We start from the raw sequence: 13,176 nt of genomic DNA, 5'->3' as shown, positions 1-13,176 counted from the left end.
TGGCTTTTATCGAGCGGTACAGCTGATGATTATGTGTGTGCACACAGATGAAAGGATCCAAAAATGATTTTAAAAGATATAATAGAGAAAATTGTTTGGGAAAAGGTTCTGAAACAATTTACTTTGAACTCTTGTTTCAGGACAGCAAGCTTGCATTAGAATGCAAGCATTACTGTATAATAGAAACTATAATGTTTCATGTTCAATTTACAAGAAAAAACAAATGTAATGTTACATAAGTGGTGAGACTAAATTTCTGCAAAACATTTTAAGACTAGTTATGGTGACCACAACTGTCACTGTCAGCTCAATACTAAAACATAATGAGGGCTGTTATAAGAGATGTAATGGCTGTGTTAGACCTGTGAATTTTCCTTAAAAGGCCTATTTTGAGAAACCTCACACTCTCCCTTTGATAATTAGCTTGAAAGATAGTGCACACAGTCTACTGGAGGCGTTGGCAATCACATTAAATCCAGTTCTTCTAATCACTTTTATTTTCTAATATTCTTGTTGCATTACTTCTTCATATTGCAGTCATCCGGGGGCTTGCACTTTGCCACTGATGGGGACAAAAGAAAAAAAAAACCCGTTGAGCGCTTCCATGCTTGTGAGGAAAACTGATGGGGATATTCATTTGAGCGAGACTAATTTTACCTGACACCATTTTCACAGGGCAAATAACCATCGGCAAATTAGGCCAGGATCCGTCACAGTCGTGCACACTAACTTGTTGACAGGCCATGTTCCAGCACACATTAAAAGACGCTTCCCACCGCTAATTACATTAACCTACCTCGTCTCCCAAACTCAGCCTGTTTGCACGGGCTTCACGCTACAACATAATACTGTCAAACCAGGTGCAGTCACGTTAACTCTCCTGGTGATTCATTATGCTGCTGACCACTGAGGAAAGTAGGTCCAACAACAAACCAAGTGCAGAGGTCTGTCCTTCCCAAGGTTATCAGTAAATAGTGCTACATCTAGTAACAGCTGGGACAGACAGAGGGAAACCACGGTGGACCAGCACGCCGCCATCTTTATGCATAAGGTCTGCTGGAATCCTATTTTCTATATCATGTCTCTGGACTGCTGGGGCAAGGCTTCCTTATCAACGCTGCACATTTACTTTGACTCTTGAACTTCATTTCGAGGAATGAATAATTAATTGTATAAACTGTTGACTAAGTGGTCAGTGGACATTGAAAATGAATATACTAAACACACACTGCTTAAGTAGATGTTGTCTTTCAGTGTCAGAGATCTGTCAAAATGAGTCATTTCTGCAGCTACTTTGCACAGTGTCTAAAACAGAATGACTCAGCTTCGGTGAAAAATGTTTCGGGTGGGTGCCACGGTGGTTTTGTGGAGGACAAAAACCAGCCTGATTCCAACGGGTTCGCACCAAGCACACAGTTTGGTTGCTAAAGGATGAAGAATGTGGCAATTAAACTTTGTTTCCATCACAACAACTACTTTGGATTTTACAAGAAACACTGTGACAGTGTCACATTATTAAACCAGTTCCTCTCAAACTTTTATTTCTGTCATGCTGGAAATATAATTAAAACAGATATTTTCTCAGCTAACAATTAGCAACATGAACAAGCCACTTCGAAACAAGTGAAACTGAAGTTTAATTGAAATAAGCCACATTTTACCCAGAAAGAAAAGACATGAACTTCACTGAGCCACCCAACCCAGAGCAAGATGGACTGTTTTCCATGACTTGTTTGCTTGATGAGCACTGAATGTTTATTTCCTCTTATGCTCAAAAAAGAATCATCTTGCTTTGCTAACGAGAATGCACTTTTCTTTGTCTGTTGTTCTGACATGAAACAGACTCAGTTAAGTTTAAGTCCACTCTACATCTTTCACATGGTCATTCACAGTCTACTTGCATTGCCCCTACACCCCCAGGAGTAGGTTTTTGCCTCAGTTTTATAGCTGGAGCATTAAACTTAGACTAACACCATGTCCCAGTTCCATACTGTGTTTGCAGGTCTTCCTTTCAGGCTGCATACGGCCCCCGCAACCTTCATCACTACATTCCTGCTATGTAAGCGTACTGCTTTGAGCACTTGGTAATCATTGAGGGCTTCATCTTTATCATCTCAGATCTACTCTGATCTGGACTATGGTGGTTGGATGATAAGAGAACAACGTTCTGAGAGAAGACAGTACAAAACCAAACTGAAACAATAAAAGTGTGAAGCACAAAAATGGGACTTTGAAAAGTGAGGGGGGCATGTCGGCCAATGTACTGAATACAGTCTATGCTACACACTAGTCTTTATAGCACACTGTTTGTTGCAGTTAGGATACAAGAAATTAACATATTTAGCCATTTAAAAACAGGAAATGGATTAAACTGCAATTGTAGAATGTGACTGCTAATCAAAAGTAACAACAAAATGTGATAGAAATGTCTTGTTTTCTAAGGTGTTCCTAACTCCTCCATTTCCTTTGTGAAACGCACAGTGGGAGAATGACGTCCATCAAGAACACGCTCAAAAATCAATCGTTACTCAGTGTGCCTGCACTTTATTCTGTCACTCTTCCAGTGTGAACAGGCAGCATACTCAAACCCTGCTTCAATGAACATGCAGTGTGGAGTTCGGGCCACAGCTAACTGTAAGAGGGTGGAGTCAGGGAAGATTAATGGTGTCACTTGTTTCCACTGTCCAGATTTTGATTTCTATTGTGCATCGGAGTCAGAACGTTGGCCTCATGGTGGCGTTACAAATAAAAGGGGGGTGAGAAGAAAATTGGCATTATCTACCAAAATATCCCGAACATCTTCACAGTCATCCAATCGTCAGTTTTTGAAATTACCCAGTCATACACCAAAGTGCTGGAGGAAAATTTTAAGAAGTGAAGACAAGAAGTGAGAGAGTCACAAAAAGGAAAAAACAGAATACTCTAGGGGTGCACGATAGTTATCGGGCCGATAACAGGAAATTATGACATCATTCCGATAAGTCCGATTTCATGACGAGCAGCCCCGATAACATACATGTTTTTGTCAACACGGCAGTGCCTTGCTCCCACTATGAGACCCGAATGGCCTGCAGTGAATGCTGCGTTCATGAGATGTTGGCATAATCAGAAAAACTCTTTGTCACTGGGAAAAATCAAGAATACCTCCTCATCCCAGAAAACAACTCGATAACTCGGTCATAATTTTGGTAGTTGCTGACTTGAATTAACATTCGCAGCATTTTTACACATGTTACACATAAGGAATAGAAACATGATCTTAAAAAGGCCAGCCGAAAGAACGACTACCAAACGAGGGAACGGGGGAATGTACGTTACACCTTGAATGCAGCATGCGGCACAGCGTGCTTATGAAAACAGAGTTCAGACTTCTTCAAAGTTTCCGAAGAAGACTGTTCGCTGTTTATTCGTAACAAATGTTCAAAGCGAGTTCCACAAGGAGGGAGAAATTGCACAAGCTTTAATACTTCAAACCTGGTCAGCCACCTGAAACATAACCACCGTTTTGACGGAGTTTGGAAAGCGTATGAGGACACCAGGCAGCAAGGCAGCCGCAAAGAAGCCACCGGGACTTACGCGTCAGCGAGGCTTTCGAAAAATCCAAGAAATTTGCCAAAGATGACCCACGGGCTAAGGTTATTGAAGATTTAATCATAGACATGATGGCGCTTGCCTTACTATGGACACTATACGTTACCCCGCTTAGAACACGGCTTACTACTAAAGCATTCAATAATGTGACATAAAATAGTGATTAAAACACATTTTATTGATTTAAAATGAGCCTATTCGTCTGTCACTGCTCTCACTGCGCAGCGGCTCTGAAAGTAAACACGTACGTTGCCTAGCAACCGCCTCTCACTGTGCGCTGCTGTTAGGTATATGTGTGTGTTATCGGTTATCAGCCTTTAGGAGCTGAAAGTTATCAGTTATCGGTATCGGTTTTAAAAAACAGTTAGCGTGCATCCCTAGAATACTCCCATTGGTCCCTGAAGGGAAACTGGGACCATCCTCTGGGCCTATGCATTTCATCCGTTTCATAACACGGCTGCGCTGTTATGAAGACGTGTTGCTCTGTAAAGTTTTGGACTGACCAACATCCCCCTCCTTCAGCCCTGCCCCATTGCTAGCAAAGCAAAATAGCTAAATAATACTGTTGTGTCACTTTTCAGCTGAGTCCAGTTTAATGCCACAGCGCTGTTTGGGCTCAGTTATGGCTCTCTCTGCAGCCCAGACACAAACACAGCCATCACACACGGAGCAGGTTTTCTTTGGAGGAGTTATGAACCATTCAACAATCGAAGGACTCTTTATGGCTTTGAATTGCCAAGTAATTATTTCGTCTTCTTCTTCTTCTTTTTTTTGCTCTGGTTTTTCTGCATCTTCATAATTGATTTTGTGTTAGATCGCAGGCTTTTATTATCCTCTGAATCACGACTGCTCAGACCTCTGCATCAACCACACTGGGCTGCTACAGCAGTGAATAAAAAACAAATGCTGATTTGGGCGAGAATACAAAACAGCGAGGCGAGCGACGAGTCAACAGCCACACTCTGGAGGATGACAAATGAGAGAGACGGTCATGAGGAATGTTTAGCAAAAAGCCGATATGTACTTTTTGTGCCCTGAAGCGTCATCAGGAACAATAAAACACAAAGTGGACAGAAACTCCAGGTCACACCTCACTGCAGCAATGCAAAGAAACTTTAGCTGGAGCGTCATTCGTCATGTGTCCGACGCGTCGCCACTACAAAGTAACGCTCGGGGAAAGTGGGATATCATCTCTCACCGTACGTCCACCGCGTCCTCCATGACTGTCATGTCCGTCTTGCACTTGGCTGAGGGGTTGATGGCGAGCTCGGCAGGGGGGATGACAAAGCTTTTACTCAACGGCAGCCACATTCCTTCTCCTAAGGTGTATGTGAATCTGCAGAGGACGAGAAGCGTGGATAAAGTCACAAGTTTAGGCTTTAAGTATAGCAAGGATAACATAGAAGCAGGTGAAAACAACAGGGACGACAGGAAGAGATCATGTCATGACGCACATGATGACATTAATGCTCGAAGGGGTGGAGAACTTGTGCCGTGATGTTTTATTCCGTGAGGAAGAACACCTACAGGTGATTTACTCCAGTCTGACATCCCTGGTCTCAACTGAAACAAGAATAAACTGTGTCGAACATTTTTGTCAACTTCTCTAATAATGACTAAAACAGACAAATAGGTCAGATTTGATTGTCCAGATTTTGATTTTGTCAACTGAAACACATGGACTTCAGGACCAGGACTAGGGGTCTAGCAGCTATGAGGCTGTGTTTAACCACAGCATTGCTTTTAGCTAAATGCTAATGTGAGCACGCTCACACACTCGCAGTGACAATGCTAACGAGCTGATGTTTAGCAGGCATAATGTTCACTATGTTCATCATCTCAGTTTAGCATGTTACAAGCATTTGCCAATTTGCACAAAAGTACTGCCGAGGCTGATGGCAATGTCACCAGTTTTGTCCAGATGTTGGACACATTGTTTATTTTGAGCTGATGATGGTGCTTGAACAAAAGCCAGGGATCATCACAGTCATCAGGCTTCATTTCCTGGAGATGGACTGGCCGACCAATCTTCCTATATCCCCGGGATCAAGACTTAAAACATAGCTGACAAAATAACAAATTGATCCTCTTCTGTGAAAATGCTGCAGTGCCCCTTTAAGATAACACTCCATCAAGGTCTAGTTCCCTTGTTGTGCAAAAACAACCACCGTGAGATGTCAGAATGGCTACTTTTCAAAGACGAATGTTTTCGCTGCATCAGTGATTCAGAATAATGGCATCAAGTTGGTTAGAGGTTATTTATTTTACCTTTGAGCAAAGCTATCCTTTTTGCATAACTCTTTCTTGAGCAGAAGGACACTGTGTGCTAATGGACGCAATGCATACAAAATGAGAAACCCTGACAAAGACGGGCCAATAAGAGTGTCCCCTGAGACAAAACAGGGCTATAAATCTGTAAACAACAGATGTCTGGAATAAGGGCTTCAAAACAATTCTTTATTTGTGAGTCAATGAATATCATCAATCTTTAAACACTCTGCAGATGAAATGTAATACTTCCAACTTTAAGTTAAACAGTGCATGCTGATTAACATCAAATGCATTATTAGTGCTGATGAATTATGCATGAGTACTTGTAGCACAAAAGGGGGGGACTTGTTGATTAAATGGTTAACAACCACTTTTATGCAGACTACACACATTTCCTCATTCACAATTGTTCAATTTGCATTTTGTAAAATGCTAACTTAGCATAAGGAAAGGGCAGTAGATTGCGGGGGCTGCATGCATTACCAGTAAGTTTAAGAACAGAGTGATTAAACCACTGTAGAAATGGAACATTTAATTACATCCACCCAATTACTCCCTTTGTTTCTAAGTCAAGTTTTCTGTGAATCAAAGTGCTTTCATTTACTGTAAAGCATTGCGTCCTAGCGAGTTATTATAAGCTGTTAAGTCTATTAAAATGCTAATATTTCCATGTGATTTTTTTTAGGAAGCTGTTGGCGCCTCTCTCATTCGTGTTTTCATCTCCTCTTTCGGGACTGTGTACAGCAGGGGTGCTGAAATTCCCTGTGATGCAGTATGACGTATATGGGCAACCACAGGACAAATTAGCAGCCACTTAACGAGCACTGCTTTATAATGGACAACTGGGGACCGGTGTGCTACTATATGACTTATTTGGTTCACCCTAAGAGAAACTGGAGGTGGAAAACACTAAGAGTTCCCGTGAGAAAACGGTTGCTGAGTGGAAAACATGTTTGCAGTCCACAGAGGAACCCCTGGCGGCTCGTACTGCGCGAAAGGCAAACGCTGTATGTTTGAATGCTGACTCTCAGCATTTATCTCCTCCGACAGGGGAGAATTTTGCATGCATCCTTGAGTTTGCTTTGTTTCATCTTATCCTCTATGCCACTGTGAATCTCACTGCCTCATTTACCGCCATGTTTAATGGTAATATCTGCTTAGGCAAACAAGATGATGGCTGCGTGGCTCTCCAAGCGCTCGCTGGTCTTCAAGGTCTTTCTGCCACATCTGGAGCTGACAAGGTTGTTTGGCAAAGTTCAAAGCTAGAGGCTGAAACATTTAAAGTAGGATGGATGGCCGGGGGAGATCAGTCTGAGGACAAAGAGATTTTAAAGTGCAGGCCTGGACAGAGTGAGAAGAGAAAGGTGTCTCGCACAAAACATGCTAGCGGGGCAGGAGACGTATCAAAGCACTTCCAGGAGATATTACCGCGATGCCAGCTTACTCTGTCTGTTTCCTGCATAAAGGCAATGCTGACAGCCACAGGATGGTACAAACAAACTCTATGGGTTTCGTTTTTTATTGTAAGCGGTAGCACAAGCAGTCTTTTGTTGTCTTTCCTGCTGTACTGTCATTGAAGGAGTCGGAGACCTGTAACAAAGGCAGTAGCGCATCCTCTGTTAGATCTGCTCCTCCTCAAGTCAACCAATGAATCATATTGGGGAGAAAAGCCGCTATAAACATTGTTAGGTGCCTCTGTAACAGACAAGTGCTCTGCTCTACGTTCCTTCCTAAGGGGCTTGCTGTGAACTGCACAGTATATGGTCTATTCAAGGCATATCTACTGTCATGAAATACTGTACTGGCATCATACTGTGGAGGGCAATGAGACTGTTCATGTGACCGCACATTCACGAAAGTTATCATTGCCTAATTATTCATTATCATTATGGCCAGCTGAATTTTCCTTTTCCAATTAATTTCACAAACATGTTGCTGAGATTAAAATTTGATTCTCAACATCCGAACACATTGATTGTCTGACCTGAGAGAGGTGGCTCTGCTTCTCCAATCTGAAAAAAGCTCTCACTCCATTATATAACATCTTTAAAACTGCCACAGCCACAGAAGGCGTTCTGCAGCCAGGGATCGCGACCCTGTCTTAATCAGGAGGGAGGGAGAAAATCAAAGATGGTGTACCAGAATTATAACAAGTTATCTGACTCTACAATCTTTTGTGCAGCATGCATTGTGCAGCAGCATGGAAAACGTAGTCGGATAAAGCAAAGTTTTGTGAAGTTCCCCTTACCTGAAAATGCGATCAGAGGGCTGTTCTCCCATCACAAGATCAAAACCGCGCTGGAAGATGGTGTAAGGCCAGGGACTGGCATGAAAAAGAGAATAGATCAGAGGGTGAGACAAAAAAAGACGAGAGAGAATAAACCTGTGTGTTAAAATCAAAGCGAGAGAAGCGTTAAATTTTTCAGTGAACCCGCCCGCCTAATCTAAACCCCCTAAAATCACAAGCCATGTTTCAGTGTCTGACTTCAAGTCGTTCCCGCCTTCCAGAGCCCCTCAAATCACAAGCAGCATTACAATGTGTGCCGTGTGTAAACACGCTGATTGAAAAATGTGTTCTCCGGCAGCTGATATGCAATGTGACTTTGGGTAATATCTATTTACCAGGGGAGGGGATAAGAGAGGATGACAGGACGAGGGAGAAAGAGACAGAGGGGGGAGAGACAGAGGGTGACGGAGAGAGCAGACGGTGGAAAAAGAGAGACAAAGAGCGAGAGCGAGACAGAGGGGAGGAGACAGATGCCAAGAGGCAGGAGTGAGAGAGGGAGAATGATGGAGATTAATGGGGAGTGGCAGCTCGGGGACTAAACAGTCTGCAAAGTGAGAGTGTAAGGAGGAGAAGTGACAGGGGCCCGATGTCATTCTGAGCAAACTCCTACACTACTGTAAGCAAAAAGAACATCGACGAAGATGGGAGCGGCTTCCACGCCACGGGCTGCGGCCATTAAACATTTAAGTCACCCCAGGGTGCCCACTCTGTCACAGAGTGACAGGGACACAAGGAGACCACCAGGGAAATGAGATACAGAGGTGCACAGTTGGCTGGGCTGAGGGGAAATTCAGATGTCTCAGAAAATTTAGACCCAAAAAAAGAAATCGACATTTTGACCATGCACTGAGGCTAACATGGAGTACAGTCAAAACAACGAGGAATGGCATGAAGCTGTGCCTGCTGCGAGCTGCAGACTGCTGGTGTTACTGACAAGAATGTGGGTCTCCTGTCATAGTTTACGTGTATCTTCACTGCATGATGAACGGCTTTAAGGTGGTAACGGGCAATGCATGCTTTGTATCATGCAAGGTGTGTTTAAATAGATCTAATTGCTGGGTTACTTGCAACTTCATATATATATACATATACATATATATATATATATATATATGTATATATATATATATGTATATATATATGTGTGTGTGTGTGTGTGTGTGTGTGTGTGTGTGTGTGTATATATATATATATATTCACCAACAGTGATCTCTGATTGGTCAGCTGTTTTGTGTTGGCAGGAGTATTAAATGGAAAGGAGTATTAAAGGAGTACTGAATATGTCTATTATTGTTCCAGGAGCACACTCCAGGCTCCATACAAGTTAGCAGTTATTCCAGATATTAACAGCAAAAAAACAAACAAAAACAAAAACAAATGCCAAATGATCAGATATATTTGATTTTAATAAAACATAAATCCTCATATTTTAAAAAGATATTTTTCGAAAGATGATGTGTGGAAAATAACAGTGTTTTTACAGCATAAGAATGTGGAGCATATTGGTACAGCAAGTTATTTCAGAAGCTAAAAACAATCTACTTGAACAAGCTTATAACCAACATTTTTTTACTATCTTTATTAGTTTCTAGTTTTTCTGATTGCCTTCATGCTGCTCTTTTCATCGTTCTGTATTTTGCATGCTTTGAATCTGGCAAAAATTAGAGGGATACGATTGAGAGATGACCAGATGACACTGCACCAAATCCACTGATGCATTATGGCACACGGGCTGACAAAGAGAACTGTCCTGTGTTCTTTGACGTGAGCAGTACTTTCTGAAACAGCAGCAGCCCGACACATACGCCCTCAGTGGTCACCCGGTGGTTGGCACTGCGGCAGCGGTGTTTGCCAAGTGTCAAGGACTTTTTAACAGGCAGATGTGAACCCAATTAAGCGTTTATATGACTTCCTGGGATGGGGTCTGAAACAGCATTTTTCATCGCCAAAAGATATCAAGTCATCACTTAGAATCATTATTGTGATATAGAAGAAGTGACCTTGCACCCAAAGAGATGAGCGGACCAAAAAGTGCGATAAAGCAGCCCACAACTTCACTGACTCACCATTGGCCTAAAAGTGATTTATTGACAGTGCTAAAATGTAACTGTTTTTAGGCCGAGGACTGACCGGATTTTCTGGTTTAGAGGCACTCGAGATCACTCTTGATGGGGAGTACAGCAGCTCTCAGCCTATGAAAAGAAGCTCGAAAGGAGCTTTCTCCAATCAGCAAGAAACGAACCCTGATGATGTCACAGTGATGTCAGCAGGGTTATCTTGTGTTGGCAGTGGGGACTACAAATTCATAACAAAAAGCCTTCATCACAGAGCGGAAATGTGGATTAGAAAGAAATTAAACTTATTTAGGGACGCTTTTGGTTGCATTATGGGAATTGTAGGCTTCGTGACTTTTGGAGGGTGACTCATACAGTATTAATTAAGTCAGAATATGTCAGCCTCTGCTGCTTCAATTTTCACCACTCTCTCTCTCTCTCTCTCTCTCTGTTTTTAAAGCCGTCTCTTGCGAGTCCCCAAACTCTATGAAAGTGCAATATTAAATCTCTGGATTACCCCTTTAATTATTCACAAACAGATAAACAAAGCACACTAATGCAGTACGGTCAGCCAGGCAGAAGATTTGGTAAGTAGGTTTGGTAATTACTTTCAAGGCTTTACACCATTAAGTCTATTCAAATGAAGTCAAATGTATTTCCAGAGCACATTTAAAAAACAAGCGTTGACCCAAGTGCTTCACACAGAGAGATTTAATATGCAATTAAATAATCAAAACAACAATAAATAGATGAATAACTGTAAGAGAGAGAATTAAAGCAATTTTCTAGTTATATTCATTATGAAGGGGACACAAACACAAGCGAAAAAGGATGGTCTTCATCTGGGATTGAAAATCGCTGATAGATGTGTAAAACGTGACAGCGAGGGTAAACTCTTCAACACCTTGGGGGCAGCAATGGAAAAAGCTCAGCCTCCTTTGACCGGCAACGCGACATGATGAGGAGTATCTGAGCAGAGGATCTGAGGGGCTGGTGGAGATCAGAGATGCACACCGGTGCCAGACGGTGCTTTAAAAACAAATAAAAGGACCCAAAATGAATTCTGTGTTTGACTGGTAACCCGTGAAGGGGGGGCGGGAGACGGGGGACTTAGCCCCCCTTCCTGGAAACAGATAGGTGCAGGCGACATGTGGATGATTCCAACAGAAGTTGGAAGTCCTATCTGACTTTTTTTTTTTTTTTTTAATCAGGCATATGACTGTCTGAGCCCTATCCACAGCAGACAGCTCTATTTTTTTAACGTGTAAACTAATGAGGCTCTGGTGAAAGCTGAGTCAGCTGTTCCTTTCAGTGCAAACCACCCTGCATTCAGTCAACACGCATGCTCATTTCCTCTCTGTCGTTGTCTGGGGCTGTCACTGAGGTATCAGCTGGTCACATCTATCCAGCGACACACCTTCATTGTGTTACCATCACGCTGCCTCCTTTTTAAATACGATCCTGTCTCTCCACCTGAGTGCGTTCATGCCGCTGTTACGCGCACCCCTCCGCCTCCACGCCGCCGCCCAGCGCTCGCAGATTCATCAGCTTCATTATTTCATCATTTCATCTATCTGTCGGTCTCAGCGGAGTCATCAGCCATCGCCAGTGTCTGAACTCCATGGGGGGAGTTATCTGGCTGCCGCTGAGGCAGATGCCCCTCGATTAGGAAATCTCCCTGTAGAGTCTAAGACCTTCTGATGTATCTTAATTATCACATATCATCTGTTATAATAAACAATCTATTTACTTTATTCGCTTGTCTCTCCTGACTGAAATCAGTTTTGTATAAATTTGTGCAGTTTTGGTTCTCCTGTAGTTTTGTCTGATTCCTTGGCGTTGGCGACATCACAGCTCTTTATGATTTATCTCTTCCAGCAAATAAATGGTCTTGTTTGATGTGTGGGAGGATTGCCTTGTTGTAAATGATTTTTCCATCATCTCTTCTGCCTGATAATGAGCAATCACGAAGCATCATGAGGCGATTATCATAACTCACCCCTGATTGGGCCCCCACTCACTGCGGATGCAGAGGTGCTTGTGCACCGGGTCCTTCATGTAGCCGTCGAGGCAAAGGCATTCTCCTGCAAACAGAGAGGCAGTTATTCAGTCACGTGTCCATTAGTCAAGCCTTTTTTAATTCCCCAGAGACTGCCCTTTGCTCCTCTCCTTTTATTTTCCTACATGAGAGCTATCCCAAAGATTAGCATCTTAACACACTTAATCATTTATTATTTTTATGATGCACTCACAGTTTTTTCAGCTATTTCAGTCGTATTTTTGTCCAAATTTGTCAACAAAAGCGTATAAAGTTTTCCTTATGAAGTGCTTCCACCCCTATACCTGACACAAGCACAATACATAACTTCTTTGAGTAACAATGTGGTTCAGTTCACAACATGAGGTTCTTATGCTTCAATACACTTGGATAACAACAAACAAATGAAAAATCTTATGCCTGGATCAGATTACACAAATCCTGCCCGATTTTGAGACGATTTCGTTGTGTCCAACAACGTGTCCTGAACGACAATCAGGCATTGGTATTCATGTAATGTGCCATGCTAAATGACCTGTCGCGGGGTGTCCCAGATCCCAAGACAACCTGACGAAAAAATCTAGCATGTCAGAATTTTTTGTCTTGACACTTGAAGTGTGACACCTCCAACAACATGTTCCTGAACCCTGACCAATCAGGTGCTCTCTCCAGAGTCACCCCATGATGACATCTGAACTCATGCGTGATCTTGGAATAAGACGCGCTGTGATTGGTCAGGGTCATACGTGTAGTCTTGCCAGTCACCGGACCAAGACACAGCAAGACGCTATGGCTCTGTGATCATTAGATCTGACACGGTGACCATCATCAAAGATAAAAATATTGTGTAGCCCGATCCTGGCATTTGGCGTTTGTGACTGCAGTTGAACCAGCATTTATGACAGCTAGCTGATTTGCTAGCAAGATTAGCAACT

The 13,176-nt window shown here is 42.6% G+C and overlaps 1 protein-coding gene across 1 annotated transcript in view; it reads right to left on the bottom strand.

Moving 5' to 3' along the window:
- Window positions 1-13,176, bottom strand: part of astn1 (astrotactin 1) — a 352,841-nt gene that overhangs the window by 221,850 nt on the left and 117,815 nt on the right. Inside the window, exons 9-11 of the mRNA XM_041949058.1 lie at window positions 12,203-12,287; window positions 8,111-8,185; window positions 4,790-4,927 (exon numbers count right to left, since the gene is read on the bottom strand). Of these exons, the coding sequence (XP_041804992.1) occupies window positions 4,790-4,927; window positions 8,111-8,185; window positions 12,203-12,287 (298 nt within the window). The remainder of the gene's footprint in view (window positions 1-4,789; window positions 4,928-8,110; window positions 8,186-12,202; window positions 12,288-13,176) is intronic.

The sequence above is a fragment of the Chelmon rostratus genome, chromosome 12, assembly GCF_017976325.1.
Source record: "Chelmon rostratus isolate fCheRos1 chromosome 12, fCheRos1.pri, whole genome shotgun sequence".
NCBI classification, from domain to species: Eukaryota; Metazoa; Chordata; class Actinopteri; order Chaetodontiformes; family Chaetodontidae; genus Chelmon; species Chelmon rostratus.
This window is presented reverse-complemented; position numbering and strand designations above follow the sequence as displayed.